The following is a 25687-nucleotide window of genomic DNA, read 5'->3' on the forward strand; positions in this document are numbered from 1 at the left end:
ACCCAGGAAGCAGAGATTGCAGTGACCTGAGATTGTCCCACTGCACTCCAGCCTGGGCAACAGAGCGAGATTCCATCTCACTTTGGGAGTCCAAGGTGGGTGGATCACCTGAGGTCAGGAATTCAAGGCCAGCCTGCTCAACATGGTGAAACCCCGCCTCTATAAAAATACAAAAATTAGCCAGGCATGATGGCAGGTGGCTGTAATCCCAGCTACTCGGAAGGCTAAGGCAGGAGAATCACTTGAACCTAGGAGGCTGAGTTTACAGTGAGCTGAGATTGCGCTATTGCACTCCAGCCTGGGCAACAGAGCGAGACTCCATTTCAAAAACAAAAACAAAAACAAAAAAGCCGGAGACCATCGGCAATACTCCTATGTCCCCTCTTCCCTACTTTGTTTTCCTCCATAGGAATCTAGCACCTTTTTTTTTTTTTTTTTTTTTTTTGAGACTGACTCTCGCTCTGTTGCCCAGGCTAGAGTGCAATGGCGTGATCTCAGCTCACTGCAACCTCCACCTCCCGGGTTCAAGCGATTCTCCTGCGTCAGCCTCCTGAGTAGCTGGGATTAAAGGCACGCACCACCAGGCCCTGCTAATTTTTTTATTTTTAGTAGAGATGGGGTTTCACCATGTTGGTCAGGCTGGTCTCCAACTCCTAACCTCATGATCCGCCTGCCTCAGCCTCCCAAAGTGCTGTGATTACAGGCATGAGCCACTGTGCCTGGCCACCTAGCGCCTTTAATATACTTATTTACTTGTATCGTCTGCCTTCCCCAATTAGATCAACCATGACGACAAGAGTTTTCATTTGTTGGATTCTCTGGGCCTAGAGGAATGCCTGGCATATAGTAAGCATTCAGTAAATATCTGTTGAGTGAATGTATGAATGAAAAACTGAGATCCTCCCAGCAGGCACTGAGAACATTGGGAGTATAGGGTTGCAGCTCTCTCTGCAGCAGGAGAATGCAGCCGCAATAAAGGAATGTCAAGAAGCCAGAGTCCGGCAGGGTGCGGTGGCTCACGCCTGTAATCCCAGCACTTTCGGAGGCTGAGGCGGGCGGATCACAAGGTCAAGAGATAAAGACCATCCTGGCCAACATGGTGAAACCCTGTCTCTACTAAAAATACAAAAATTAGCTGGGCGTGGTGGTGTGCGCCTGCAGTGCCAGCTACTCAGGAGACTGAGGCAGGAGAATCGCTTGAACCCAGGAGGCAGAGGTTGCAGTGAGCCGAGATTGCACCACTGCACTCCCGCCTGGGCGACAGAGCAAGACTCCATCTCAAAAAAAAAAAAAAAAAAAAGCAGCAGCAGCAGCAGCAGCAGCAGCAGCCAGAGTCCACTCCAGCATCTCTTCTATCTGGCTTGGGTCAGGGAGAGGGCAGTGAGAAGTGAAAAATTCCAGCTACAGAAAAGGAAATATGTTGGGGGAAGGGAGAAGGAAAGGTGTCTTCATCAATGCCAGGGCAGGGTAGATGGAGCCCTGGGCAGGGAGTTTGGACAAGGACATCTCAATGAGGGAAATGTGCTGTCCTCACCTCCCCAAGAAGTGACTGGCCAAACAGAGTGGCAGAGGGGATAAAGGTTATGCCTAGGGAGGCATGTGTCAGAGGCTATCATCCGCTCTGTTGAACCCACAGTGACCAGCACCTCCATCACACAAACATGCCTGCATGCATGCACGCACATGCAGTGCGCAAACCTGATGTCAGCCTCACTCCCTGGCTATCCTTTTCACAAACACTGTTTCTTTAAGTACTACTTTCAGTTCCTCCAAAGAATCTACTTAAATTCTTAAATTCCTGATCTCTGTAGATTTTACTAAGGATTTCAAAGGAGATGAGAGGGTTACATTGCACATACTAAAATAAACAAATTAAAATGCTTTGTTAGAGATTTCCATATTTTTAAGGGCCTCCTTGGAGCTAACAGGCTGGGAGCAAGGTTTCTCTCCCTTTCTAAACCCTGTACCCATCTTGTCGCCCTCCTGGAGCTGCCAGACTTCAGATTCTTCTCACCTACAGAGCAGAAAAAATCGGCCAGCCCTTCCTTGTCTTCCTGTCTACACCTGCCTGTCCAGACTCATGAAATCTGACAAAAAGCAAGGTCTTACCATTACCTGAACCTTGGACCTGTTCAAAAAGAGCAGTTCCTGAGAATAAATGTCCCTGATGTCTTCCTGCCCTTCCCGCACACCTCCAGTGGCTTATCAAAATATTTGTTTCATGCACACACTGGGCTCTCATTTAAGAGGAATTTGGGAGAATGTTATTTTCTAATCTGCATTTCATGCCGGGCTCCCCCTCCTTCCTGGGGCGCTAATGTCAGCAGAACCTGATGGGGAAGTGAGGTCTGGGAGGCAGAGGAGGAAGGAATGAGGGGAAAGGGGAAGTTTGGGAGGAAGGCTTCTGAGAAGACTGGTGGGAGAGAAGGAGAGCCTGCAGACAGAGGCCTCCAGCTTGGTCTGTCTCCCCACCTCCACCAGCATCTGCTGAGCTATGAGCCAAAACAGGGATTTACAGGGTAGGGAGGGTGGGATAGGCAACGGCGTTAGATTGGACGAAGGAGATGGACAGACCTGGGCTGTGGGCTAGGAGGGCAGTCAGCTGGCCTAGGCAGGCCAACTGTGATGTCCCTGGGCTGTTGTCAGGGTAAGGAGAGGAAGGGAGGGATGAAGGCTGATTAATCTTTTCCCCCCGACAGGAGGAAAAGCTTTTGGACTGCTGAAGGCCCAGCAGGAAGAGAGGCTGGATGAGATCAACAAGGTAGAAGGAAGAACTAAGGGGGCAGAGCCTGGGGGATGGGGCATGCATGGGGAGGGCCTACCCTGGCTCTTACTTTCCCCTCCATAGCAATTTCTAGATGATCCCAAATACAGTAGTGATGAGGATCTGCCCTCCAAACTGGAAGGCTTCAAAGGTGAGGGGGAAACTGTAGGAGGTGGAGGCGGGGCTGGGGGTAGGAGGGTTAGGATTTCCACAAGAACAGGGCAGGAACAGCAGAGACACAAAGTTTACTTTTGTGGTAGCTAGAGGGGAACCTGCCTTTATTGCACTCCTGCCACACTGCAGTCCCTTTCCCGGGCCAGCCTCTCTCAGCATCCCCTCTAGCTCCTTACACCCTAGCAGGGCCCCTCAGCTCCCCAACCCCACTTCCTCTGCCTGCCACTTCTCCTCCTTCCACGTTGAGTCCTCCACCTAGCAGTTGGTTGGCAACCCCTTCCTCAATCTCCTGCTGAAAACCCTCCAGTCAGCGCTTATCCCCTCTGCTCTCTCCCCTCACCCAGAGAAATATATGGAGTTTGACCTTAATGGAAATGGCGATATTGGTGAGAAACGGGTGATTTGGGGCGGGGGGGCGGGGTGTGCAGGCCTAAGAAGACAGAGGTCTCTCCTACTTGCTCCATTCCTCATGATTTGGGAGGGGGCCCACCTACCAGAGTGGGAGGAAGGAGAATGGGGATGTGGAAGCCGAAGAAGAGAGAGAAGATCTCCCCACCTTCTCCCCATCCCCATCCTCTGCCCCCAGATATCATGTCCCTGAAGCGAATGCTAGAGAAACTTGGGGTCCCCAAGACTCACCTAGAGCTAAAGAAATTAATTGGAGAGGTGTCCAGTGGCTCCGGGGAGACGTTCAGCTACCCTGACTTTCTCAGGATGATGCTGGGCAAGAGGTCTGCCATCCTAAAAATGTGAGTGTCAAGTTCCAACCTCCCCTGTACTTACCTGTTTTCTCCTCCCCGATCCTTATCCTTATCCCTAGTCTCAACTTTTCTACACGTTGCTCATCATCCGTTCTTCCATCCTTAAAGGGACCCTTCCAAGGTCTGGACCCCATCCCTTTCCATAGTCCTGGTCCCCAGAAACTCCAACCCCTGCTCTTCCGCCTCCCACTTCCACCCTCACATCCCCATCCCCTTCTAGCCTTTCCTAGCACCCTATGATTTATTCCCTTGAGAGGAGTGTTCCCTCATCCCTGTGCCTCTTTCCATCTCAACCAGGATCCTGATGTATGAGGAAAAAGCGAGAGAAAAGGAAAAGCCAGCAGGCCCCCCAGCCAAGAAAGCTATTTCTGAGTTGCCCTGATTTGAAGGGAAAAGGGGTGATGGGATTGAAGGGGCTTTCCAGATATGGAAACAAAAGACAAAATTGTAAGCCAGAGTCAACAAATTAAATAAATTACCCTCCTCCTCCAGATCAAGTCAGCTTAGTTTTTATTTGGGTGAATTTTTTCCTGGGTTTGGGAAGGAGAGACAGGTCTTGAGGGAAGGGCAGCAAGGATTTGGCCATATGAACAATCCATCAACAACGTTATAGTGTGTCCACTACAGCAGATGGTTTCATGCACCAAGGGGGAGTCCAACTGTGTAAGACAGCCTTAACCTCAAGGAATGCAGGCAGGACAAAAACACATGTCCAAACAAGGTACCCAGGCCCATGACAGATTTCATGAAGAGCAAGGAATACCATGAACCAACATTCTCCACCACTATAAGCTTTGTCACTTTGACAAATCACTAAGCCTCTGTGAGGCTTTTCTCTAAAAATGGGGATAAAGTGACCCATGCTATTGTGCCTGACATATCACAAGCTCTCAATAATGTTTAAAACTTGAATGAGCTGGGGCCGGTGGCTCACACCTGTAATCCCAGCGCTTTGGGAAACCGGGGTGGGCGGATCACCTGAGGCCAGGAGTTCGAGACCAGCCTGAGGAACATGGAGAAACCCTGTCTCTACAAAAAATGCAAAATTAGCCTGGCATGGTGGCGCATGCCTGTAATCTCAGCTACTTGGGAAGCTGAGGCAGGAGAATCTCTTGAACCCAGGAGGTGGAGGTTGTGGTGATCCGAGATTGTGTCATTGCACTACAGCCTGGGCAACTAAAAGCGAAACTCTGTCTCAAAAAAAAAAAACAAACAAAAAAAACTTGAATTAATGGGTGGATGAATAAAAGAACTGGTGCTATTGAATAAAGTAAATAATTTACAGCCGGGCGCGGTGGCTCATGCCTGTAATCCCAACGCTTCAGGAGGCCGAAGCAGGCAGATTACCTGAGGTCAGGAGTTGGAGACCAGCCTGGCCAACATGGTGAAATCCCATCTCTACTAAAATACAAAAAATTAGCTGGGCGTGGTGGTGGGTGCCTGTAATCCCAGCTACTTGGGAGACTGAGGCAGGAGAATCGCTTGATCCCGGGAGGTGGAGGTAACAGTGAGCTGAGATCACGCCATGGCACTCCAGCCTGGGTGACAGGAGTGACTGTCTCAAAAAAAAAAAAAAAAAAAGAGAGAGAGAGTAGAAGGAGAAACTCACTGGAGACGATGACTATGGACAGCCCTTACAAGAATTTTGCTGCAAAGGGTAACAAAACGGTATGTGTGGTAGCCAGCAGGTGAGAAGGGAGAAGAGAATCATTTTGGAAGTTTGAAAACAGAAGTCATCTTAAATCTTACTGAGCCTCTGACTAAAATTCTCATCTGATTTCTGCAAACTTTTCTGCCTTCACTTTCCAAAATGAACAAGCAGTCTCCTTTAATTAGCCACATCAGCCTAGGCACAGGCCCCCAAACTCATGCCTTCACTAATCTGTTCTCTGCGCCTGAGATGTACACCCTCTTCTCAGACTTGGATAAGTTCTAACTCATTCTTCATATCTATTTATTTATATTTTTTGACAGAGATCTACTCCAATCGTTCTTCATATCTTTTTTTTTTTTTTTTTCTGAGATGGAGTCTCATGTTGCTCTCAAAGTGCTGGGATTACAAGCGTGAGCCACCGCTCCCGCTCCCAGTCCTTTATTTATTTATTTTCGTTCTTTTTTTTTTTTTTTTTTTTTGAGACATAGTTTCACTTTGTCGCCAGGCTGGAGTATAGTGGTGTGATCTCAGCTCACTGCAACCTCTGTCTCCCAGGTTCAAGCGATTCTCCTGCCTCAGCCTCCCAAGTAGCTGAGACTACAGGCGCGCATCACGACGCCCAGCTAGTTTTTGTATTTTTAGTAGAGACGGGGTTTTGCCATGTTGGCCAGGACGGTCTCCATCTCTTGACTTCGTGATCTGCCCGCCTCAGCCTCCCAAAGTGCCAGGACTACAGGCATATGAGGCACCACGCCCGGACTCATATCTCTTAACAGTTTTTCTAGAAGCATTTCTCAAGCACCCCAGGCATAGTCATATTTTATTTCCCTACTTCTTTCTTCCTTTTTTTTTTTTTAGATAGAGTTTCGCTCTTGTTGCCCAGGCTGGAGTGCAATGGGACCACCTTGGCTCACAGCAACCTCTGCCTCCTCCGCCTCCCAGGTTCAAGCGATTCTCCCAACTCAGCCTCCCGAGTAGCTGGGATCATAGGCATGTGCCACCACGCCTGGGTAATTGTATTTTTAGTAGAGACGGGGTTTCTCCATGTTGGTCAGGCTGGTCTCGAACCCCAGACCTCAGGTGATCTGCCCGCCTGAGCCTCCTCCCGAAGTGCTGGAATCACAGACTTGAGCCACCGCGCCCATCCTTCTGGGTTTTTTTTTTTTTTGAGACGGAGTCTTGTTCTGTCGCCCAGGCTGGAGTGCACTGGCATGATCCCAACTCACTGCAACCTCCACCTCCCCGGTTCAAGCAATTCTCTGCCTCAGCCTCCCGAGTAGCTGGTATTATAGGCGCCTGCCACCACGTGAGGCTAATTTTTGTATTTTTAGTAGAAATGGGGTTTTACCATGTTGGCCAGGCTGGACTTGAACTCCTGACCTCGTGATCCACCTGCCTCGGCCTCCCAAAGTGCTGGGATTATAGGCGTGAGCCACCGCGCCTGGCGTTATTTCTCTACTTCTGTAATGTCCTGTGCACATCTCCAGCGCCTTCAAATCATAGTCATTGAATGATCTGTTGAATGGGTATATTAGGTCTGATGGGAGCACAGAGCTCTAGAATCCAGTAGTAAGAGACAAAGGAGAGAAACAGTACTGCATTTCACAAAATGAAACCCATTACGAAATTACAAATTCCCGATATCAAACATAAAAATTTATTAACGAAAGTTATAGGTTATAAAATTAAATGTCCGTCTTAGTCGATGGTTGCCCATATTTTGATGAACAAGCCATTCCTAGCCTATCTTTCTTCAAACGATTTGCATACATTATGCAAATAAATAGAACTGCCCGAAGAAGGCTTACGCTACATGTGCGGGCGAAACGCCTCCCAGGACCTTTGGATTGGTCTGTCTATCCACCTTATTTGCATGACGTGATTTAACAACTGGAAGGCCCCGCCCTTCTGATGCATTCCCCACGCTCCAACCACCTCCCCAAATTCACGGCAAAGGGACGCTAGAGCTAGAACTCGTACCCAGTCTGCGGAAACTCCGCCCTCCGGCAGCTAATCCCGCCCGCCAGCCCGCGTCCTCTCTCTCCTCCCCAGCTGAAGGCGCCACAGGCCGTGAGTCGTTGCCTTACACTTTTGGCGTTCCTACGTCTCTCCGCTCCCATCTTTCTACGAACGTCCGACGCACGCTCCGCCTCTTTCTCCCACATTCGTCGTGTAAATTCTGCGTCCCAGCCGACCTGCACCGCATTCCCGCCCCCTCAACACGTCTCAACGGCCGACGCTGGGGGCCCGCCTCCTTAGCCAATCGACGTCGTAGTGTCCTTAGGTCCCTCCTCTTTATGCAAATAACCTCCGCACGCTCCGCGCGCCGGGCGCTTTTTTTTTTTTTAAAACTAAGGACAGCCCTGGAAGTAAAGAGAGTTAGGGTAGAAAGCGCCCCGCCCTTTATGCAAATCAAGGGGCGTGTTTAGGCGCGGAGGGAGGTGGGAGGTGGGGGGGTGCTCCCGGGGGCGGCGGTTGCCCGGATGGGCCGTTAGTCGGAGCTCAGCCGCGGAGTGAGCGAGGGAGACGGGAGGAGCCGAACCCGGCGCCATCCGCCGCCATCCTCCCCCGCCCCACCGCCATCCCGTCCCGGGGAGCCCCTAGGCCCGGGTCCCGGATCCCCGCGCACCCGGCCAGGTGAGTCTGGGTGAACTGTGCGCTGACACCCTTTTTCGGCGCGGGAGAGGTGGTGGCGGTGGCGGCGGCGGCGGCGGTGGTGGTGGTGGTGGTGGTGGTGGTGGCGGCGGCGGTGGCGGCGGCGGCGGGCCGGGGGGAGGAGAAGCTGCCATTAGCCGCCGCCATTTTGTCCTCCTGCTGCCGGGCCTGCCTGCCCCTCCCCCTCCGGTACCTCTACTTCGGGACCTGCACCTCTGGCCGTTCATTCAGGATCCATAGTGTGCCCTTACCCACCCACTGTCTTGGCTTCAGGGGGTGACCCCTGCGCCTGGGCCCGTAATTCCCTACCCTCCGCTGCGTTCTTGGCTTCTCACCCACATCTGTGGGCCCCCTCCCCGGCTGCCGCCCCGGGGTGGGCCGCGCCTGATGGTTCTCTGGGAAGGGCGCTTTTCCTCCATATTGGACCCCCTCCTATCACCCAACGCTGTGTTCCCCCTTTCTGGATGCCCCTCTTCGTGTCGAGCCACTCCCACTCTAGAACCCTGCTTTTTATCCAGCATCTTTGCTTTCTGTATTGCTCAGTCGCCCTATGTCTGCTTTTTCATTTTTCTTATTCCTCGTCTCCTTTCTCCCACTACCCCGTTTTTCTTCTCGGGCCTCTGCCCCTTACTTGGTTGTCTGCAACCTTTTTTTTGCCATACCTGTTTCCATATATTTTCCACCTGCTTTCATGTGGTGGAATTTTCTGTGATTTTCTGTTAGCTTTGGTCTGCTCACTCCATGATTCTTTATTCCCTTTCCCTTCATATATTTATTTTCACAGATTGGCCTCCTTAAACATCTACGAAGCAACATCCATGTCATCTCTAGCTTGTCATAAAGTTCTTTCTCCCCAATTTTGGCTTTCATTCTGGGCCTGTCTGGATTTCCCTGCTTTCTTCCCCGCTATTTCTCATCTCTTTACACTGTTCGCATCCATAAACGAATACCTGGTCACTCTGGAACGGACTGAGAGACCTGTCTTCTGGCTTGCTTAGGGAGCTGGAGGTATCAAGGAAAGAAACACTGGTGACGGACCTTTTTAATGAGGATAGGAAAACGAAGATGGCTCTGGCCTTGGCCCTCTGTTTTCTGGCCCATGGTTGCAGGGTGCTAGGTGGCTCCATAATGCTTTTTCTCTGTTCTTCATATGGTGAAACAGTATTTCATCTGGAGGCGATTTTTTCGAGGAGCCAATACAGGAGCAAGTTTAGAAAAAGATGGGGTATTTCAAATACTTGGGGTTCCTATAGCCTGGGAGTATGTAGAGCCCCAGTTGTTCTATGAGGATTTCTCTGGTACCAACCCCCATTCCGGCTGAGCAAGCTCATAAAATCCTTAAACTCCCAGCATACCTTCCTGCAAACCTTCCCAGATGGAGACGAGGCTGTTGGGCAGGGAGCCTGGGGTACAGGGCCCTGGGGACATGATTAGGGAGCTGGTGTCCAATAAATAGGGAATCTAAAGCGTTGTTTCTTCTATGATGGAATTGTATGCTTCTTTTTTAGTTTTCTCTTGCTTGAATTTGTTTGCCCTGTTGTAAGCCTCTGAAGCGATTTTGGTGGAGAGAGAAGAGATTACTACTTGTAGGGAATGCAAAGGCTGCTACCCTTTGTAGACAGGCACAAAGGGCAGAGTGTTTATACTAGGAGGATACTGGATTTTTACTTAGATTTCGTTGACAAAGGTGTCTGGGGGAAAGGAGGGAACATGGCATTTGAGCTGTGAGGGAGCTAAGTAGATCATGGTCGCTTGAAAAGAGTGGGCAGTTTACATAGAGTGGAGGAAAAGACACCAGGGGGCCTCATATCTGAGTCCCTAATGACAATGCATAGGAGTTTTTAAGCTTCTGTTATGGTCTGACCAGGAAACAGAGACTGAGACACTTGCTGTCTGGCCCACAGGCTCCGGCACGTTTTGGGGGAGGTGCCTGCAGGACCCAACATACTCAATGAGCTTCCAGCGCAATGTCCGATCGCTCGGGGCCGACTGCCAAGGGAAAGGATGGAAAGAAGTATTCCTCGCTCAACCTGTTTGATACATATAAGGGCAAGTCCTTAGAGATCCAGAAACCCGCTGGTGAGGGTCCTGCAAAGATGCTTCTGATGGTTGGAAGCTAGGCGTGCATGGGGCATATGTTTTAGAGCTCTTTAAAGGGAAGTGGCTGTAGTAGAAATGCCAAAAGACTAGAGACTTCCCAACTTTACATTGGGTCCTTTAAAGGGGGTATGGGCTCTGGGTGAACACCAGTTACCCTCCTACAAAGGCGTGTCTGTGGTTCCCTGTCTTTGGACACGTAAGAATTGGAGGCAAAGAAATGTGGATTTGGGAGACTTTGAGGCCAGCTTGCTCCTTGCAGGCTTATGATCAACCAATCTCACATAGAAGCATTGAATGTTACATATCTCAGCCTTCTTGATAGGGATTTCAGAGATTTTTTTTTTTTTTTTTTTTTTTTGAGACCAAGTTTCACTCTTGTTGCCCAGACTGGAGTGCAATGGTATGATCTTGACTTACCACAACCTCCGCCTCCTGGGTTCAAGCGATTCTCCTGCCTCAGCCTCCTGAGTAGCTGGGATTATAGGCATGCGCCACCACACCCGGCTAATTTTGTATTTTCAGTAGAGGCAGGGTTTCTCCATTTTGGTCAGGCTGGTCTTGAACGCCCAAGCTCAGGTGATCTGCCTGCCTCGGCCTGCCAAAGTGCTGGGATTACAAGAGTGAGCCACCACAACTGGCCCGATTTCGGAGATTATTAAGGGCAGGGGAAGGAATCCCTTCTAAGAGAAGTTTGGAGGAAGTGGGTAATAAGATATTCAAAATGTATAAACGTGGCCCAGGATAGGAGGCCATCAGATCTCCCATATGAGGCATTTTTGACCCTCTCTCCATCTTTTTCTCCAGTTGCCCCTCGCCATGGCCTGCAGAGTCTCGGGAAAGTTGCCATTGCCCGGCGTATGCCACCTCCAGCCAACCTTCCAAGCCTGAAAGCTGAGAACAAAGGCAATGACCCCAATGTCTCACTAGTGCCGAAAGACGGAACAGGATGGGCAAGCAAACAGGAGCAGTCCGACCCCAAGAGGTAGACAGAGGCTTGGGGGACCTAGAGTGATGGATATTCTAACTTGAACTTCAGGGAGTGTTGGGGCTTGGTTTAGCGCAGCCATGTGTGAGCCAGAGACAAAGGAAGAAGTCCCTTTCTTATCTATTGCAGGTTTCTTGTTAAATGGCTAAGGAGTGGTACCTTTAGCTTTTTGTCTTGGAGAGAAAGCATGAAGAAACAGACAACAGCCTGCAAAGGATGACAAAATTATTTTGTCCTTACATTTATAAATGGCAGTAATGGGCATGATTTCAGTCCCGAGTCTCCACCAGTTGGAGATGTCAGGGAGGCATCTCAGACCTGAGTAACCTTCCCATTCTATCCCCTCAGTTCCGATGCCTCAACCGCTCAGCCGCCGGAATCGCAGCCACTGCCGGCTTCACAGACGCCTGCCTCCAACCAGCCGAAACGACCCCCAGCAGCCCCAGAGGTACCTGGAGAACTGGAGGGGTAGGGGGAAGAATGGCTCATAGCTGTCCCACCCACATCATTTATCATCTCTCTGAACACTTCCCCAGAACACTCCTTTGGTTCCAAGCGGGGTAAAGTCCTGGGCACAAGCCAGCGTCACCCATGGAGCACATGGAGATGGTGAGTGCAGCACTTAATTGGGGAGCTGTGTTTGGGCACCATGGGATACATGAGCCCTGCACTGTATTTTCAGCCAAGTGACCTTGGTCCTCTTTGGCTAAATCAAGAACCGCCCATAATTCAGTTTCATGGAGGCACATGAGCAAGTTTAAGTCTCAGTCTTATATGATGGAATGTAGTGGTCCCAGAACTGACCTTCTTGGAGAATAAGCAGTTATTTTCTAGGGGGGTGAGTTTGAAGGCAGGAAACCTGATAGTCTGGTACCTGTCAGAACTTTCCACTTTTTTTTTTTGAAATGGAGTCTAACTCTGTCACCCAGGCTGGTGTGCAGTGGCGCAATCTTGGCTCACTGCAACCTCCGCCTCCTGGGTTCAAGTGATTTTCCTGCCTCAGCCGCGACAGGCACGTGCCAACAGGCCCAGCTAATTTTTTTTGTATTTTTAGTAGAGATGGGGTTTCACCATGTTGGCTGGGATGGTCTCGATCTCTTGACCTCGTGATCCACCCGCCTCAGCCTCCCACAGTGCTGGGATTACAGGCGTGAGCCACCATGCCCAGTCAGAGCCTTCCACTTTTATAGCATGTTCTCAGTAAATAAACTTCTGGCTCCTGTTCTGTATCACCATCCTAATAGGTGGAAGGGCATCAAGCCTACTGTCGCGATTCTCTCGAGAGGAATTTCCGACCCTGCAGGCGGCTGGCGACCAGGACAAGGCTGCCAAGGAAAGGGAGTCTGCCGAACAGTCGTCTGGGCCCGGACCAAGCCTCCGCCCCCAAAGTGAGTGGCTGCCTTTTGGCCAAGACATAATCTATTCCATCTCAGAGCTAAGTGCTAGCGTATTCACCTTCTTCCCCATCACTTTCAGCTATGTTCACTTGCCCTCCAATCATTGATACCTCTCTCTACCTTTTCCAAAATACAGATTCTACAACTTGGAGGGACGGAGGTGGGCGTGGCCCTGATGAGCTGGAGGGCCCGGACTCCAAACTTCATCATGGTCATGATCCCCGGGGGGCGTTGCAACCTTCAGGCCCACCCCAGTTCCCTCCCTACCGCGGAATGATGCCGCCCTTCGTGAGTCTTGGTGTCTTGTCTTGGAGCAATTACGCTGGAAGCTGGAGAGCTAGGACTCAGGACATAGTCTTTGACCTATGAGATAGAAGGGAGGGTGGGAGGATGATTGATAGCAGGCTTAAGGAGCTAGAAGGGTGTATGACTATCCCTCTGAGCAGCTACTGTTGGACCGTTTTACAGATGTATCCCCCATATCTCCCGTTCCCTCCGCCCTATGGACCCCAGGGGCCTTACCGATACCCCACTCCTGATGGGCCCAGGTGAGCAATCTAGGTCTGGGTTTGTGGCTGGGGGGAGGGGAAGCTTATTGGGGGAGGAGATGGTTTTCTAGCCAAGAGGCTCAGTCTAGGATCAGTCTTGTATGTGGTTATACAATATGCCATCTTTCATTTTCTTTTCTGTGTACAGCCGTTTTCCCCGTGTGGTGGGCCCCCGAGGCTCGGGGCCACCAATGCGTCTAGTAGAGCCTGTGGGTCGTCCCTCTATTCTCAAAGAAGATAATCTCAAAGAGTTTGATCAGTTGGATCAGGAGAATGATGATGGTTGGGCAGGTAAGTGGATGTTAAGGGTCAAGAATTTGGATCTTGAAAGGCAAAACCTAATGAGGAAAAAAAGAATACAGGGTTATGTGGGTGAAAGGCAGACATTGAAGTGTAGGGAAGGCTAGGCCCAGTGGCTCACATCTGTAATCCCAGTGCTTTGGGAGTGTTAGGTGAGAGGATCGCTTGAAGCCAGGAGTTCAAGACCAGCCTGGGCAACATAGCAAGACCCCCACCTTTACCAAAAAAAAAATCTTATTTTAATTAGTTGACTGTGGACTATGCATTTGTGGTCCCAGCTACTGTGGAGGTTGAGGTGGGAGGATCAGTTGAGCCCAGGAGTTGAAGGTCACGGTGATCTATGATCATGCCATTGAACTCCAGCCTGGGCAACAGAGCGAGACTTTACCTCTTAAAAGGAAAAAAGAAAAAGAAGGGTAGGGAAGGATGGATGGGGAATGCCAAGTGCTGGCAAAGTGGAGAGAGGAATAAGACTTCATTGGTGGATCTAGACTTCAGAGGGAAGGATGCTGGCATTGGTAGTCAATCATAGTTCCAAACTACCTTCTGAGATTGGAGGACAGAATGCTTGGGTTACTAATACTCATATTTCCCCTCAGGGGCCCATGAAGAGGTTGACTACACTGAAAAGCTCAAGTTCAGCGATGAGGAAGATGGGCGAGACTCTGATGAGGAGGGAGCTGAGGGCCAGTGAGTTAGGGCCATCAGGGGAGAGGAGGAGGGGGTCTTTGTGTTTTGGTAATATACTCTTAGAGGAGTATATTAGTTGCAGCTGATTTTAATTGTACTGTTGATCTGCTCACAGCAAGGATTCCCAATCAGCATCTGGTGAGGAACGGCCCACTGAAGCAGATGGCAAAAAGGGCAACTCCCCCAACAGCGAACCGCCCCCTCCTAAGACAGCCTGGGCAGAAACCTCTCGGCCTCCAGAGACAGAGCCAGGACCTCCTGCCCCAAAGCCTCCCCTACCTCACCGGGGCCCCGCCGGGAACTGGGGCCCCCCTGGGGACTACCCAGTGAGTGTCTACAATAAGGGATTGAGAGGGTCAGCTGTGGGAAGTCAGTGTCAGCTGAGTAATGGAAGCAGTTGTGATGTAGAGGAAGAGGGTGCTAAAAATGGACTTTGTGAAGTGCCAGGCTGCAGAACATCCTGGAAAGCTTGGAAATATCTTTGGTGATAGCGGAGTCTGGGTAAGAAGTGAGAAACTGGGATGCTAATGAGGAAAGAAGAACAAGGAGGCCTGGGTATTTGGGTTTCTGAAGGAGGGAGAACAGAAAAAAAGACTAGAGTGGCTAGATAGCTGGATCTGGTAGTGTGCATCTGTAGTCCAAGCTACTCAGCAGGCTGAAGCAGAGGGATCACTTGAGCCCAGGAGTTCAAGATCAGCCGGGGCCACATAGCAAGACCTGGTCTCAGACAAGACCCGTATAAATTTGTCACCACCCAGAGAGATCAACGCCAAAGCATGGGTCCTTACATCCTGCAAGTAGCGACAGTTGATTGGTCTGTGGAAGAGATGGTAGAAAGCATAGTAACTGATACCCCTGGCCCTGCTGGGTCTTGCCAATTGACAGGATCGTGGGGGTCCTCCCTGCAAGCCCCCAGCACCTGAAGATGAGGACGAGGCATGGCGGCAGCGACGGAAGCAGTCATCATCTGAGATTTCCCTGGCAGTGGAGCGGGCCCGGCGACGGCGAGAAGAAGAGGAGCGGCGCATGCAGGAAGAGCGCCGGGCAGCCTGTGCTGAGAAGCTCAAGCGACTCGATGAAAAGTTTGGGGCACCTGACAAGCGGCTCAAAGCAGAGCCTGCTGCCCCACCTGCTGCCCCTTCTACCCCAGCTCCACCATCTGCAGTCCCTAAAGAACTCCCTGCACCTCTGGCTCCACCTCCGGCATCAGCCCCAACACCAGAGAAAGAACCTGAAGAGCCAGCACAGGCCCCTCCTGCCCAATCTACTCCCACTCCAGGTGTGGCTGCAGCTCCCACTCTGGTGAGTGGTGGTGGCAGTACCAGTAGCACCAGCAGTGGCAGCTTCGAAGCCAGCCCAGGTATGGAGATGGGGATAGGTACTACCAGATGTCAGATCACTGCTTCAAGGTGCTTAAAGGTGCAGGGTGGTAAGGCTGGGGACAAGTGAAGTAGAAGGCAGTTGTTTTGGTTTATTGGTTATCAGTGATAGTATCCTGTCATCTGTATATCTGAAGGAGGGAAGATTCTGTCTGAAATCCTAGGTTGTAGTCTAATACCATTTCTTGGCAGAGTACTGTAGCTCACGCCTGTAATCCCAATACTTTGGGAGGCTTGGGGTGGAGGATCGCTTGAGCCTAGGGAGTTTGAAACCAGCCTGGGCAACAAAACAAGACCCTGTCGGCCAGGCGTGGTGGTTCACGCCTGTAATCCCAGCACTTTGGGAGGCTGAGGCGGGCAGATCACGAGGTCAGGAGTTCAAGACCAGCCTGGCCAACGTAGTGAAACCCGTCTCTACTAAAAATACAAAAATTAGCCAAGTGTGGTGGCACGTGCCTGTAGTCCCAGCTACTTGGGAGGCTGAGGCAGGAGAATCGCTTGAACCCAGGAGGCAGAGGTTGCTGTGAGCCGAGACCATGCCATTGCACTCCAGCCTAGGTGACAGAGCAAGACTCTGTCTCAAAAAAAAAAAAAAAAACTGTGTCATAAGAAATATATCAGTAAAAACCCATTTCCTGTAGGCCAAGACTGAAGAAAGTACTGTTATTCTGATGATTTCATAGAAAGCTATGCCACCACCATAGGCTCATGAGAGGCCATAAAGTGCTTTAATGGGTCTTAAATGGGAGGGACTTCAATAGAATAGATGTTGAATAGCGTACCTCAGTCTTAAGGGAGCTAGAGATGAGACCTGATACTTCTGGAGTGTTCATGGACTGTCTGTTGTTGAACTAGATCACTCTGTTGTGTTTTTTTTTCGATGCAGTGGAACCACAATTGCCCTCAAAAGAGGGTCCTGAACCGCCAGAAGAGGTTCCTCCTCCTACCACACCCCCAGCTCCAAAGGTGGAACCCAAGGGTGATGGGATTGGTCCCACCCGCCAGCCCCCTAGTCAGGGCTTGGGCTACCCCAAATATCAGAAGTCATTGCCTCCTCGTTTCCAGCGGCAGCAGCAGGTAAAATCAAGTTGTTTACTCTCTGAGGGCTGCTTTTCTTCCTGGCTTCAGTACCTAATTCTCTTCATAAGTTACCTTCTGGGTCCCTTTGCTTCTTTGTCCAGTTGTCACCGCAATTTCCCCTAGTCCAAGTTTTTTCTTTGCTGATTCCTTTGTCCGTGTGTGCTTTGAGCCTCTCTCATTTTCTTGTCTTTCCTAGGAGCAGCTCCTGAAGCAACAGCAGCAGCAGCAGTGGCAGCAGCATCAACAGGGCTCTGCCCCTCCTACCCCAGTGCCCCCATCACCACCACAACCTGTGACCCTGGGGGCTGTGCCAGCTCCGCAGGCTCCGCCCCCACCCCCCAAGGCCCTGTACCCAGGTGCTCTGGGCCGGCCCCCACCCATGCCCCCAATGAACTTTGATCCCCGATGGATGATGATTCCTCCTTATGTGGACCCCCGGCTCCTCCAGGGTCGGCCCCCTCTAGACTTCTACCCTCCTGGCGTGCATCCCTCTGGTAAAGGGGCATGGGAGGAGGAGTGGGAAACAGGAAAATCCTCTCAGTCTTAGGAATTGGGTATTAGGGTCTTAACTGTGACACTGGTATGATGGGTGTTACCCGTCATAGTGAAGAGGGAAGGGCATATGCTTAGCACTGCTGAGATAGGTGTGTTGCAAAAATGGGCTTAGTTAAGAGATAAGCAGTGGTTGGCCAGGCATGGTGGTTCACGCCTGTAATCTCAGCACTTAGGGAGGCCAAGGCGGGCAGATCACCTGAGTGCAGGAGTTCGAGACCACCCTGGCTAACGTGGTGAAACCCTGTTTCCACTAAAAATACAAAAAATATAGCTGGGCATGGTGGCCCTCGCCTGTAGTCCCAGCTCCTCGGGAGACTGAGGCAGGAGAATCGCTTGAACCCAGGAGGTGGAGGTTGCAGTGAGCTGAGATGGTGCCATCACACTCCAGCTTAGGCAACAAGAGTGAAACTCCATCTCAAAAATAAAGGAATGAATAGCAAAACTCCATCTCAAAAACGGACAAACGAATGAATGAATGAATGAAAGGAAAGAAGGAGTGGTCCTTCATTTGCTAGGATTTATTTGGGGTGGGTTGATTCTCTTGTAGCGAAGCTGAGTGGATAATCTTGTTATACAAGAGCAGGCAAGGCCCATACCTACTGGGAATGAGATGGATGAGCTGACTTGACAGGGAGGACTAGATTGGAGAGATGCTTTTTGGGCTGGAGGGCCTGTGACATGAGTAGGATTATTTGTCTTTTTCTTTCATTTCTTCAGGCCTAGTTCCCCGAGAGCGCTCAGACAGTGGGGGCTCAAGCTCAGAGCCATTTGACCGTCATGCACCTGCTATGTTACGAGAACGGGGTACTCCACCGGTGGATCCAAAGTTGGCCTGGGTAGGAGATGTCTTCACCGCCACACCCACTGACCCCCGCCCACTTACCTCACCACTGCGCCAGGCTGCGGATGAGGATGACAAGGGGATGAGGTGAGTCTTGGTCATGAGAAATGGGTGAGTTCATAGTGAAAGGATCTAGGCCTGGAAGAAAGGTACTTTGGGTTAGCAGTAGGGATAGGGATGAACAGGAAAGGAGAGGCTAGATGCAGTAGCTCATCCCTGTAATCCCAGCATTTTGGGAGGCTGAGGCAAGAAGATTGCTTGAGCCCAGCAGTACGAGATCAGCCTGGGCAACTAGATGCCATCTCTGCCAAAACAAACAGAAAAACAGTAAAAGAGAGTCTGGGTCATAATAAAGTGTTCTTTTCCCACCTAGTTCTGGTTTTCCTGAGATAATTATTTCCATTCTTTCTGTCTCTTCAGGAGCGAGACTCCTCCAGTACCTCCCCCACCACCCTATCTGGCCAGTTATCCAGGCTTTCCTGAGAATGGAGCCCCTGGGCCCCCAATCTCTCGCTTTCCTCTGGAGGAACCAGCTCCCCCAGGGCCCCGTCCTCTCCCCTGGCCCCCAGGCAGTGATGAAGGGGCCAAGATACAAACTCCACCTCCCAAGAAGGAGCTCCCTAAGGAGGAGACTGCACAGCTGACAGGGCCAGAAGCAGGCCGAAAGCCTGCCCGTGGAGTCGGAAGTGGAGGCCAGGGTCCCCCACCACCCCGCAGAGAGAGTCGCACGGAGACCCGCTGGGGCCCTCGTCCAGGCAGCAGTCGTCGTGGAATCCCTCCAGAGGAGCCAGGGGCCCCACCCCGCCGGGCTGGGCCTATAAAGAAACCTCCACCACCTACAAAAGTTGAAGAGCTGCCTCCCAAGCCTCTCGAACAGGGGGATGAAACCCCCAAAGCCCCAAAGCCAGACCCACTCAAGATAGCCAAGGGGAAGCTTGGGGGCCCCAAGGAGACCCCACCCAATGGGAATCTTTCCCCTGCCCCAAGGCTTAGGAGGGACTATTCCTATGAAAGAGTGGGTCCTACCTCTTGCCGGGGTCGGGGCCGAGGCGAGTATTTTGCCAGAGGGAGGGGTTTTCGGGGGACCTATGGGGGACGGGGGCGGGGAGCCCGAAGCCGGGAATTCCGCAGTTACCGAGAGTTTCGAGATGATGGGCGTGGAGGGGGAGCAGGGGGACCAAACCACCCTCCTGCTCCCCGAGGCCGCACTGCCAGCGAGACACGGAGCGAGGGTTCAGAGTATGAGGAAATCCCCAAGCGGCGCCGGCAGCGGGGCTCGGAAACAGGCAGTGAGACCCATGAGAGTGATCTGGCTCCCTCAGACAAGGAGGCCCCCCCACCCAAGGAGGGCACACTCACCCAGGTCCCTCTTGGTCCCCCACCGCCAGGAGCCCCACCTTCACCAGCCCCAGCCCGCTTTGCTGCCCGGGGTGGGCGCGTCTTCACTCCCAGAGGGGTGCCATCTCGCAGGGGCCGAGGAGGAGGGAGGCCCCCTCCTCAAGTTTGCCCCGGCTGGAGCCCTCCAGCCAAGTCTCTGGCTCCCAAGAAACCTCCCACAGGCCCTTTGCCACCAAGTAAGGAGCCTTTGAAAGAGAAGTTGATCCCAGGGCCTCTGTCCCCCGTGGCGCGCGGAGGCAGCAGTGGAGGCAGCAACGTGGGCATGGAAGACGGGGAGCGACCCCGAAGGAGGCGACATGGGAGGGCTCAGCAGCAGGATAAACCACCTCGTTTCCGGAGGCTGAAACAGGAACGGGAAAATGCCGCAAGGGGGTCTGAGGGCAAGCCCTCCTTAACCCTTCCAGCCTCCACTCCTGGACCTGAGGAGGCCCTCACAACAGTCACAGTGGCCCCACCACCTCGCCGGGCAGCTGCCAAGTCTCCTGATCTGTCAAACCAGAACTCAGACCAAGCCAATGAGGAATGGGAGACTGCATCAGAGAGCAGTGACTTCGCCAGTGAGCGCCGAGGGGACAAAGAGGCACCCCCACCAGCACTGCTAACACCCAAGGCTGTGGGAACTCCTGGGGGAGGTGGAGGTGGAGCTGTGCCAGGTATTTCAGCCATGTCCCGCGGAGATCTGAGCCAGAGAGCCAAGGATTTGAGTAAACGGAGCTTCTCAAGTCAACGGCCAGGCATGGAACGGCAGAACCGGCGTCCTGGCCCAGGGGGCAAGGCTGGCAGCAGTGGCAGCAGCAGTGGAGGAGGCGGTGGAGGTCCTGGAGGAAGGACCGGGCCAGGACGAGGAGACAAGAGGAGCTGGCCCTCTCCCAAGAACCGAAGGTGGGTGGGGACAAACTTAAATTTAGTGTGGTTTAAAAATTGGAGGAGGGGGAAAAAACCTGAGGGAAAGATTGGGTGCAGTGGAGGTTGTGGCCTGAGGGGCCATGGACTCTAGAATTAGATTTCCGTGTCTGGCTAAGGCAACTGGAAAGCAGTTGGTAGGGTGATGGAGTTAAGAACAGCCACGTATATATTTATTCCTGGTTCTTTGCTTTCTACGCTGTACCCCTGTACACGTGGGAACCCTTAGAAGGACTCAGAAACACCTGGGCTTTAATAAGGAAGAGAACAGGTTGTAAGCAGAAGTTGGGAAACATAATTTGTGGGAAAAAGTAACAATTTAGTGGATACTGGAGCTAATGCTCTGTTTTCTCCAGTCGTCCTCCAGAGGAGCGTCCCCCGGGGCTTCCCCTGCCTCCCCCACCTCCCAGCAGTTCTGCTGTCTTCCGCCTGGACCAAGTTATCCACAGCAACCCTGCTGGCATCCAACAGGCTCTGGCCCAGCTTAGTAACCGTCAAGGGAGTGTAACTGCACCAGGGGGGCACCCAAGGCACAAGCCTGGACCTCCCCAAACCCCTCAGGGCCCCTCTCCTAGGCCCCCAACCCGGTATGAGCCCCAGAGGGTCAACAACGGCCTCAGTTCTGGTAAGCTGGAGGGGTTATGGGTGGGAATATCTCCATCCCCAGAAAAGGTCAAGTGCTGGAGGGAGCGGGTGGAGAACCTGGCCTGGGGCCCTTCTGCTGGGTGGGTTTCTGCAGGGAGCAAGGGTAGAAGGTTGGGAGGTGGAGTAGGGAGGAAAAGTTAGGGTCAGTGGCAGAGCCAGGCAGATGCTGACGCTTTTTCTTTTCCCCAGACCCCCACTTTGAGGATCCGGGGCCAATGGTGAGAGGGGTGGGTGGGACTCCTCGGGATTCTGCCCGGGTTAGTCCCTTTCCCGCTAAACGTCGGGAGCGGCCTCCCAGAAAACCAGAGCTGCTACAGGAGGTAAAGGATGGGTTTGAGATTGTGCTTCGCTGCACTCTTACTCGTGAAGATTCTTGTTGGTTATGTTTTCTCCGTTCTCTTTCCTGTTTCTCACTGTGTTTTTACTCCAGAATTCTCAGTATTAGTCTCCCATGTGTCTCCCTTGTTGCCTCACACCACACACTGTGTCACCCCATTCTGTCCTGGCTTCCTATAATTCCCAGTTCCCACCCAATTCGTGTTTTGCCTGTGGCCTTTCTCATCCGTAGGAATCTTTGCCGCCACCTCATAGCTCTGGATTCTTGGGCTCTAAGCCTGAGGGCCCAGGCCCTCAGGCAGAGTCTAGAGATACAGGCACAGAGGCCCTGACCCCTCACATCTGGAACCGTTTACATACTGGTGAGTAAAACTGAGTGAAAGGATTATGATAGAAGGATTAAGAATTAGATGGGCTTCTGAACATCATCTCCTCTCACTTGTGTTCTGGTTGGTGCTCCCTTCTCCAGCCACTAGCCGAAAGAGTTATCGGCCCAGCTCCATGGAGCCTTGGATGGAGCCCCTGAGTCCTTTCGAGGATGTGGCTGGCACAGAGGTGAGTGAAGGTGGGAGGGTGTGTCTGAGCTACGACTTCTTTGAGCACTGGCCATACTCCCCCACTTGCTCTGGGTTGAGTCTGAAGCTGTTCTCTTCCTTGGTTGTCCCTTCTGCAGTTTATCTGTGTGCATCAGTCAGCTATTGGGGTGCTTTCTACCCTGACTTAACTAACTCCTTCTCCACTCCTCTCAGATGAGTCAGTCTGACAGTGGGGTGGACCTGAGTGGGGATTCTCAGGTGTCATCAGGTCCCTGCAGCCAGCGAAGTTCCCCTGATGGAGGACTCAAGGGGGCAGCAGAGGGACCCCCCAAGAGGCCTGGAGGCCCCTCACCCCTGAATGCTGTTCCTTGTGAGGGTCCACCTGGCTCTGAACCTCCTAGGAGACCGCCACCTGCCCCCCACGATGGGGACAGAAAGGTAAAAGACTGAAAAAGGACAAGGGGAATGTTTCCAGGAATCTGACTTTGGCCCTACCTTTTTCTGCCTTTTCCCTCTGCGTGTGTGTTCTGGGCATTCCAATTTGGATTTCCCTTCCCCTCCCCCGACCCACTTTACTGTGTGCCCAATCCAGGAGCTGCCCCGGGAGCAGCCTCTGCCCCCTGGCCCCATTGGCACAGAACGATCACAGCGTACAGACCGAGGCACAGAGCCTGGCCCCATTCGGCCATCCCATCTACCTGGTCCCCCAGTTCAGTTTGACGCTAGTGACAAGGTCTGTGTGGGCTGGATATGGGTGTCCTGAGTTGGGTGGAGAGAAGGGAAGGACTAAAGGTGGGACATAGAGGACGCATGTCTGTCATGGGACAATGTCTCCTGCCTTGTTGTGATCACAGGACTCGGACTTACGCCTAGTGGTAGGAGACAGCTTGAAAGCAGAGAAGGAGCTAACAGCATCAGTCACTGAGGTAAGTGGGAGTAAGAATTTGGTGGAAAGGCCCAAGATTTCCGGAGAAAGATTGCTGGGAGTGACCAGGGCATCCAGGATGCCAGACATCCCTCTCCACAAGGCCTCTCCTTCCCAGGCCATTCCTGTATCACGAGACTGGGAGCTGCTTCCCAGTGCTGCTGCCTCTGCTGAGCCACAATCCAAGAACCTGGGTTCTGGGCACTGTGGTCCAGAGCCCAGCTCCTCAGGCCAGCGTCTGTATCCTGAGGTCTTCTATGGCAGTGCTGGGCCTTCCAGTTCTCAGGTAGGCCCCGCTTCCCATTGCATGACCCCTTCAGTAAATCATTTTTTCTGCCTGGTATGTATTTATAATCAAGCCTTTCTATGTTGTAGAGTTGTGAAATACCACTTTGTCACATGATTTTTCTCTCTACGTTCTGCTGCTATGGGTGGGATGGTGATCTGATCTTGACCACAAATACTAAAGATGTTTCAACCCTGCTTTTCTGCAGATCTCTGGGGGAGCCATGGACTCTCAGTTACATCCAAACAGTGGAGGCTTCCGCCCTGGGACACCCTCACTGCACCCTTACAGGTAAGACTCGATACCTATGGACCACAGAGGTACTTGGAGATGTGTTTCAGGGGAGAGAGAAGGGGAAGACACAGTTCTAGGGTACCAGAAGCTAGTGGACTTAAGGCATTGCTAGGACTGGCTTCTAACAGCTTTTCTCCCCACAATTTCTTTCCAGATCACAGCCCCTATACCTACCCCCCGGTCCAGCCCCTGCCTCGGCACTGCTCTCTGGGGTAGCTCTCAAGGGCCAGTTTCTGGATTTCTCCACACTGCAAGCTGCAGAGCTGGGGAAGTTGCCGGCTGGAGGAGTTCTCTACCCTCCACCTTCCTTCCTCTACTCTCCGGCTTTCTGCCCCAGTCCTTTGCCTGACACATCGTTGCTTCAGGTAAGAGGGGGGCAGGTGTTAGATATTGGGGGATAGGGTGGGGAGAACGATTTTGGAGGGGTTGATGTATTTCTTCCCATTTCCCAACAGGTACGCCAGGATCTGCCATCCCCTTCGGATTTTTATTCTACTCCTCTGCAGCCTGGTGGCCAAAGTGGCTTTCTCCCTTCAGGGGCTCCTGCCCAGCAGGTATGTTGTATCTTCCCACTTCCCGTTCATTTGATTTCTCTGTCCAGTCACTGGCTTTGATTTTCCCTGGTTTTCTGACATTCCTCCCTGCCCCCAACATGCACACCCAAATTTCTTGTTACAGATGCTTCTACCCATGGTAGACTCACAGCTGCCTATGGTGAACTTTGGCTCCCTGCCGCCAGCACCACCTCCTGCCCCACCTCCCCTTTCTCTGTTACCTGTGGGCCCTGCTCTGCAGCCCCCAAGCCTGGCTGTGCGGCCCCCACCTGCTCCTGCTACTCGGGTGCTGCCTTCACCTGCCAGGCCCTTCCCTGCTAGCTTGGGGCGAGCAGAGGTAAGGTACAGCAACTGAGGGGCTAGGGAGTGCCAAGATTTAGGAGTAGGGATTCTGTATTTCAAGGCAGGGAGCTCATGATTTTTTTTCCCTCAGCTGCATCCAGTGGAACTAAAGCCGTTCCAGGATTATCAAAAACTGAGCAGCAATCTTGGGGGACCTGGGTCATCACGGACTCCCCCAACTGGAAGGTGAAAGGCAATAGGGATGTGGACTTTCCAAGTGCTTCCTTACTTTGGGACCAGGGTCTGGATCCTAGGCGTGCCTTAGATGCCCTTCTGCTCTTAGGTCCTTCTCTGGCCTCAATTCCCGTCTCAAGGCTACGCCTTCCACCTACAGTGGAGTCTTCCGCACCCAGCGCATCGACCTTTACCAGCAGGTGAAGGAGAAACCCCTGTAGCCCCAGCTCTAAATTGGAGTTGCCACCTGATTTTCTGTCCTTCCATCCCATCCCTGACCTCCCACTATTAACACATGCCTGTCCTCTAGGCCTCCCCACCAGATGCCCTGCGCTGGATACCTAAGCCTTGGGAGCGGACAGGGCCACCTTCTCGAGAAGGGCCCTCCAGACGGGCAGAGGAGCCTGGGTCCCGAGGGGACAAGGAGCCTGGGTTGCCCCCACCCCGCTGAGGGAGTTCCTCTTGCCCCCTACCCCCGGGGCTTGTATATAGATTATAAATATATAAGGGGGAAAGGGGTGGGGGGGAGGGGTTGTGGGGCTGGGGCCTCACTTCCCCTCCTTCCCCTTCCCCTGGTCCCTGTCCCTGGGGCTGTTTGTTAAAAAAGAGTAATAAAAGGATTTAAAAAAAAGTTCTACAGTGATTTGGGGGATGGGTTGTTTGCATTGTCTTAAAAGCATGGTGCTTAGTGATCTGTAGTTTCAGGGAAATACTCATTACATTCCAGAGAGCTGTTGAAACTAAAAACGTGACCATCATATTGGATCTTTAAATTTTTGTGAGTCAGGAATTTGGGCTGAGCTCAGCTGGATAAATCTGTTTTGTGCCAGTGAGTGAGGTCAACTGGTCTGCAGCTGACACTTGGGCTGGTCCCAGTATGGCTCCCTTTGCATATCTGGGGCCTTGGTGGGACATCTGTAACATTACTGGATTATCAACCAGTGTCTTCACATGGACTCTGCAGCAGACCTGTCTGTGAGCTCATGTTCCAAGAGGTCTAGGTGGAATCTGCTAAGCTTACGTGGTTTAACTAGCCAAGGTAGGGGATGGGGGGTGAGAACGGACATCAACTGCATCTCAAGAGACTAGCAAGTTTGCAGCCATAGGACTTTGGTCCTTTATGATGAACTAAGGGGAAATCTGTTAAGGCTTCAATGTTGGAGCACATTTAAGGGGCTCTTTGAATTGGATAGACCAATTGCAGCACTGTCAAACTAAGTGGGATTTCACATGGTAACATTGCATGCTAGTTATGCTAAGACTACAGGTAGCTCTGCAGCTGCTTAGAAACTTTGATGACTAATTTGAGAGCGCTATCCTAGCATGCACCTGGAATATGCTCCCAACTCAAAATACAGGTCCTTTATTTACATACAAAGTGCTTTTGCGCAAAAAAACCAAAAAACTGGTT

General features: G+C 52.0%; 3 protein-coding genes and 1 non-coding gene across 7 annotated transcripts in view; 3 read left to right on the plus strand and 1 right to left on the minus strand.

Annotated features, from left to right (window-relative positions):
* NCR3 (natural cytotoxicity triggering receptor 3) overlaps positions 1 to 7595 on the minus strand; it is a 32455-nt gene extending 24860 nt beyond the window's left edge. The window contains exon 1 of the mRNA XM_030928541.1: positions 7441 to 7595. Coding sequence (XP_030784401.1) covers positions 7441 to 7518 — 78 coding nt within the window. The 5' untranslated portion in view covers positions 7519 to 7595. The remainder of the gene's footprint in view (positions 1 to 7440) is intronic.
* AIF1 (allograft inflammatory factor 1) lies at positions 2367 to 4196 on the plus strand. 3 transcript variants are annotated; one of them, XM_010362762.1, is made up of 6 exons: positions 2367 to 2519; positions 2700 to 2761; positions 2849 to 2915; positions 3283 to 3324; positions 3525 to 3687; positions 3997 to 4196. In XM_010362762.1, exons 1-6 carry the CDS (start codon positions 2495 to 2497, stop codon positions 4079 to 4081), a joined length of 444 nt encoding a protein of 147 aa, XP_010361064.1. In that variant the 5' UTR covers positions 2367 to 2494; the 3' UTR covers positions 4082 to 4196. The 3 variants fall into 3 exon arrangements, with proteins under 3 accessions (XP_010361064.1, XP_030784404.1, XP_010361065.1); XM_010362763.2 differs by having other exon boundaries at positions 2384 to 2458; XM_030928544.1 differs by lacking the exon at positions 3283 to 3324 and having other exon boundaries at positions 2380 to 2519.
* Positions 7596 to 7801: 206 nt separating the features above from the next.
* PRRC2A (proline rich coiled-coil 2A) lies at positions 7802 to 24907 on the plus strand. 2 transcript variants are annotated; one of them, XM_010362764.2, is made up of 31 exons: positions 7802 to 7990; positions 9913 to 10087; positions 10913 to 11090; positions 11442 to 11541; positions 11630 to 11702; positions 12338 to 12481; positions 12627 to 12778; positions 12959 to 13038; positions 13187 to 13329; positions 13938 to 14028; positions 14144 to 14354; positions 14914 to 15388; positions 16294 to 16484; positions 16684 to 16981; positions 17760 to 17970; positions 18304 to 20163; positions 20541 to 20809; positions 21019 to 21149; positions 21398 to 21527; positions 21635 to 21720; positions 21915 to 22139; positions 22294 to 22434; positions 22556 to 22627; positions 22745 to 22912; positions 23121 to 23203; positions 23361 to 23571; positions 23662 to 23760; positions 23885 to 24097; positions 24194 to 24288; positions 24386 to 24476; positions 24587 to 24907. In XM_010362764.2, the coding sequence occupies exons 2-31, from the start codon at positions 9976 to 9978 to the stop codon at positions 24725 to 24727; spliced, it is 6474 nt and encodes a 2157-aa protein (XP_010361066.1). In that variant the 5' UTR covers positions 7802 to 7990; positions 9913 to 9975; the 3' UTR covers positions 24728 to 24907. The 2 variants fall into 2 exon arrangements, with proteins under 2 accessions (XP_010361066.1, XP_030784087.1); XM_030928227.1 differs by having other exon boundaries at positions 9913 to 10057.
* LOC115897182 lies at positions 10262 to 10393 on the plus strand. Its single transcript, XR_004057111.1, has one exon. It is a non-coding gene; the product is annotated as a small nucleolar RNA SNORA38 (small nucleolar RNA).
* Positions 24908 to 25687: the final 780 nt, after the last annotated feature.

The sequence above is a fragment of the Rhinopithecus roxellana genome, chromosome 4 (assembly GCF_007565055.1).
Source record: "Rhinopithecus roxellana isolate Shanxi Qingling chromosome 4, ASM756505v1, whole genome shotgun sequence".
Classification (NCBI taxonomy): domain Eukaryota; kingdom Metazoa; phylum Chordata; class Mammalia; order Primates; family Cercopithecidae; genus Rhinopithecus; species Rhinopithecus roxellana.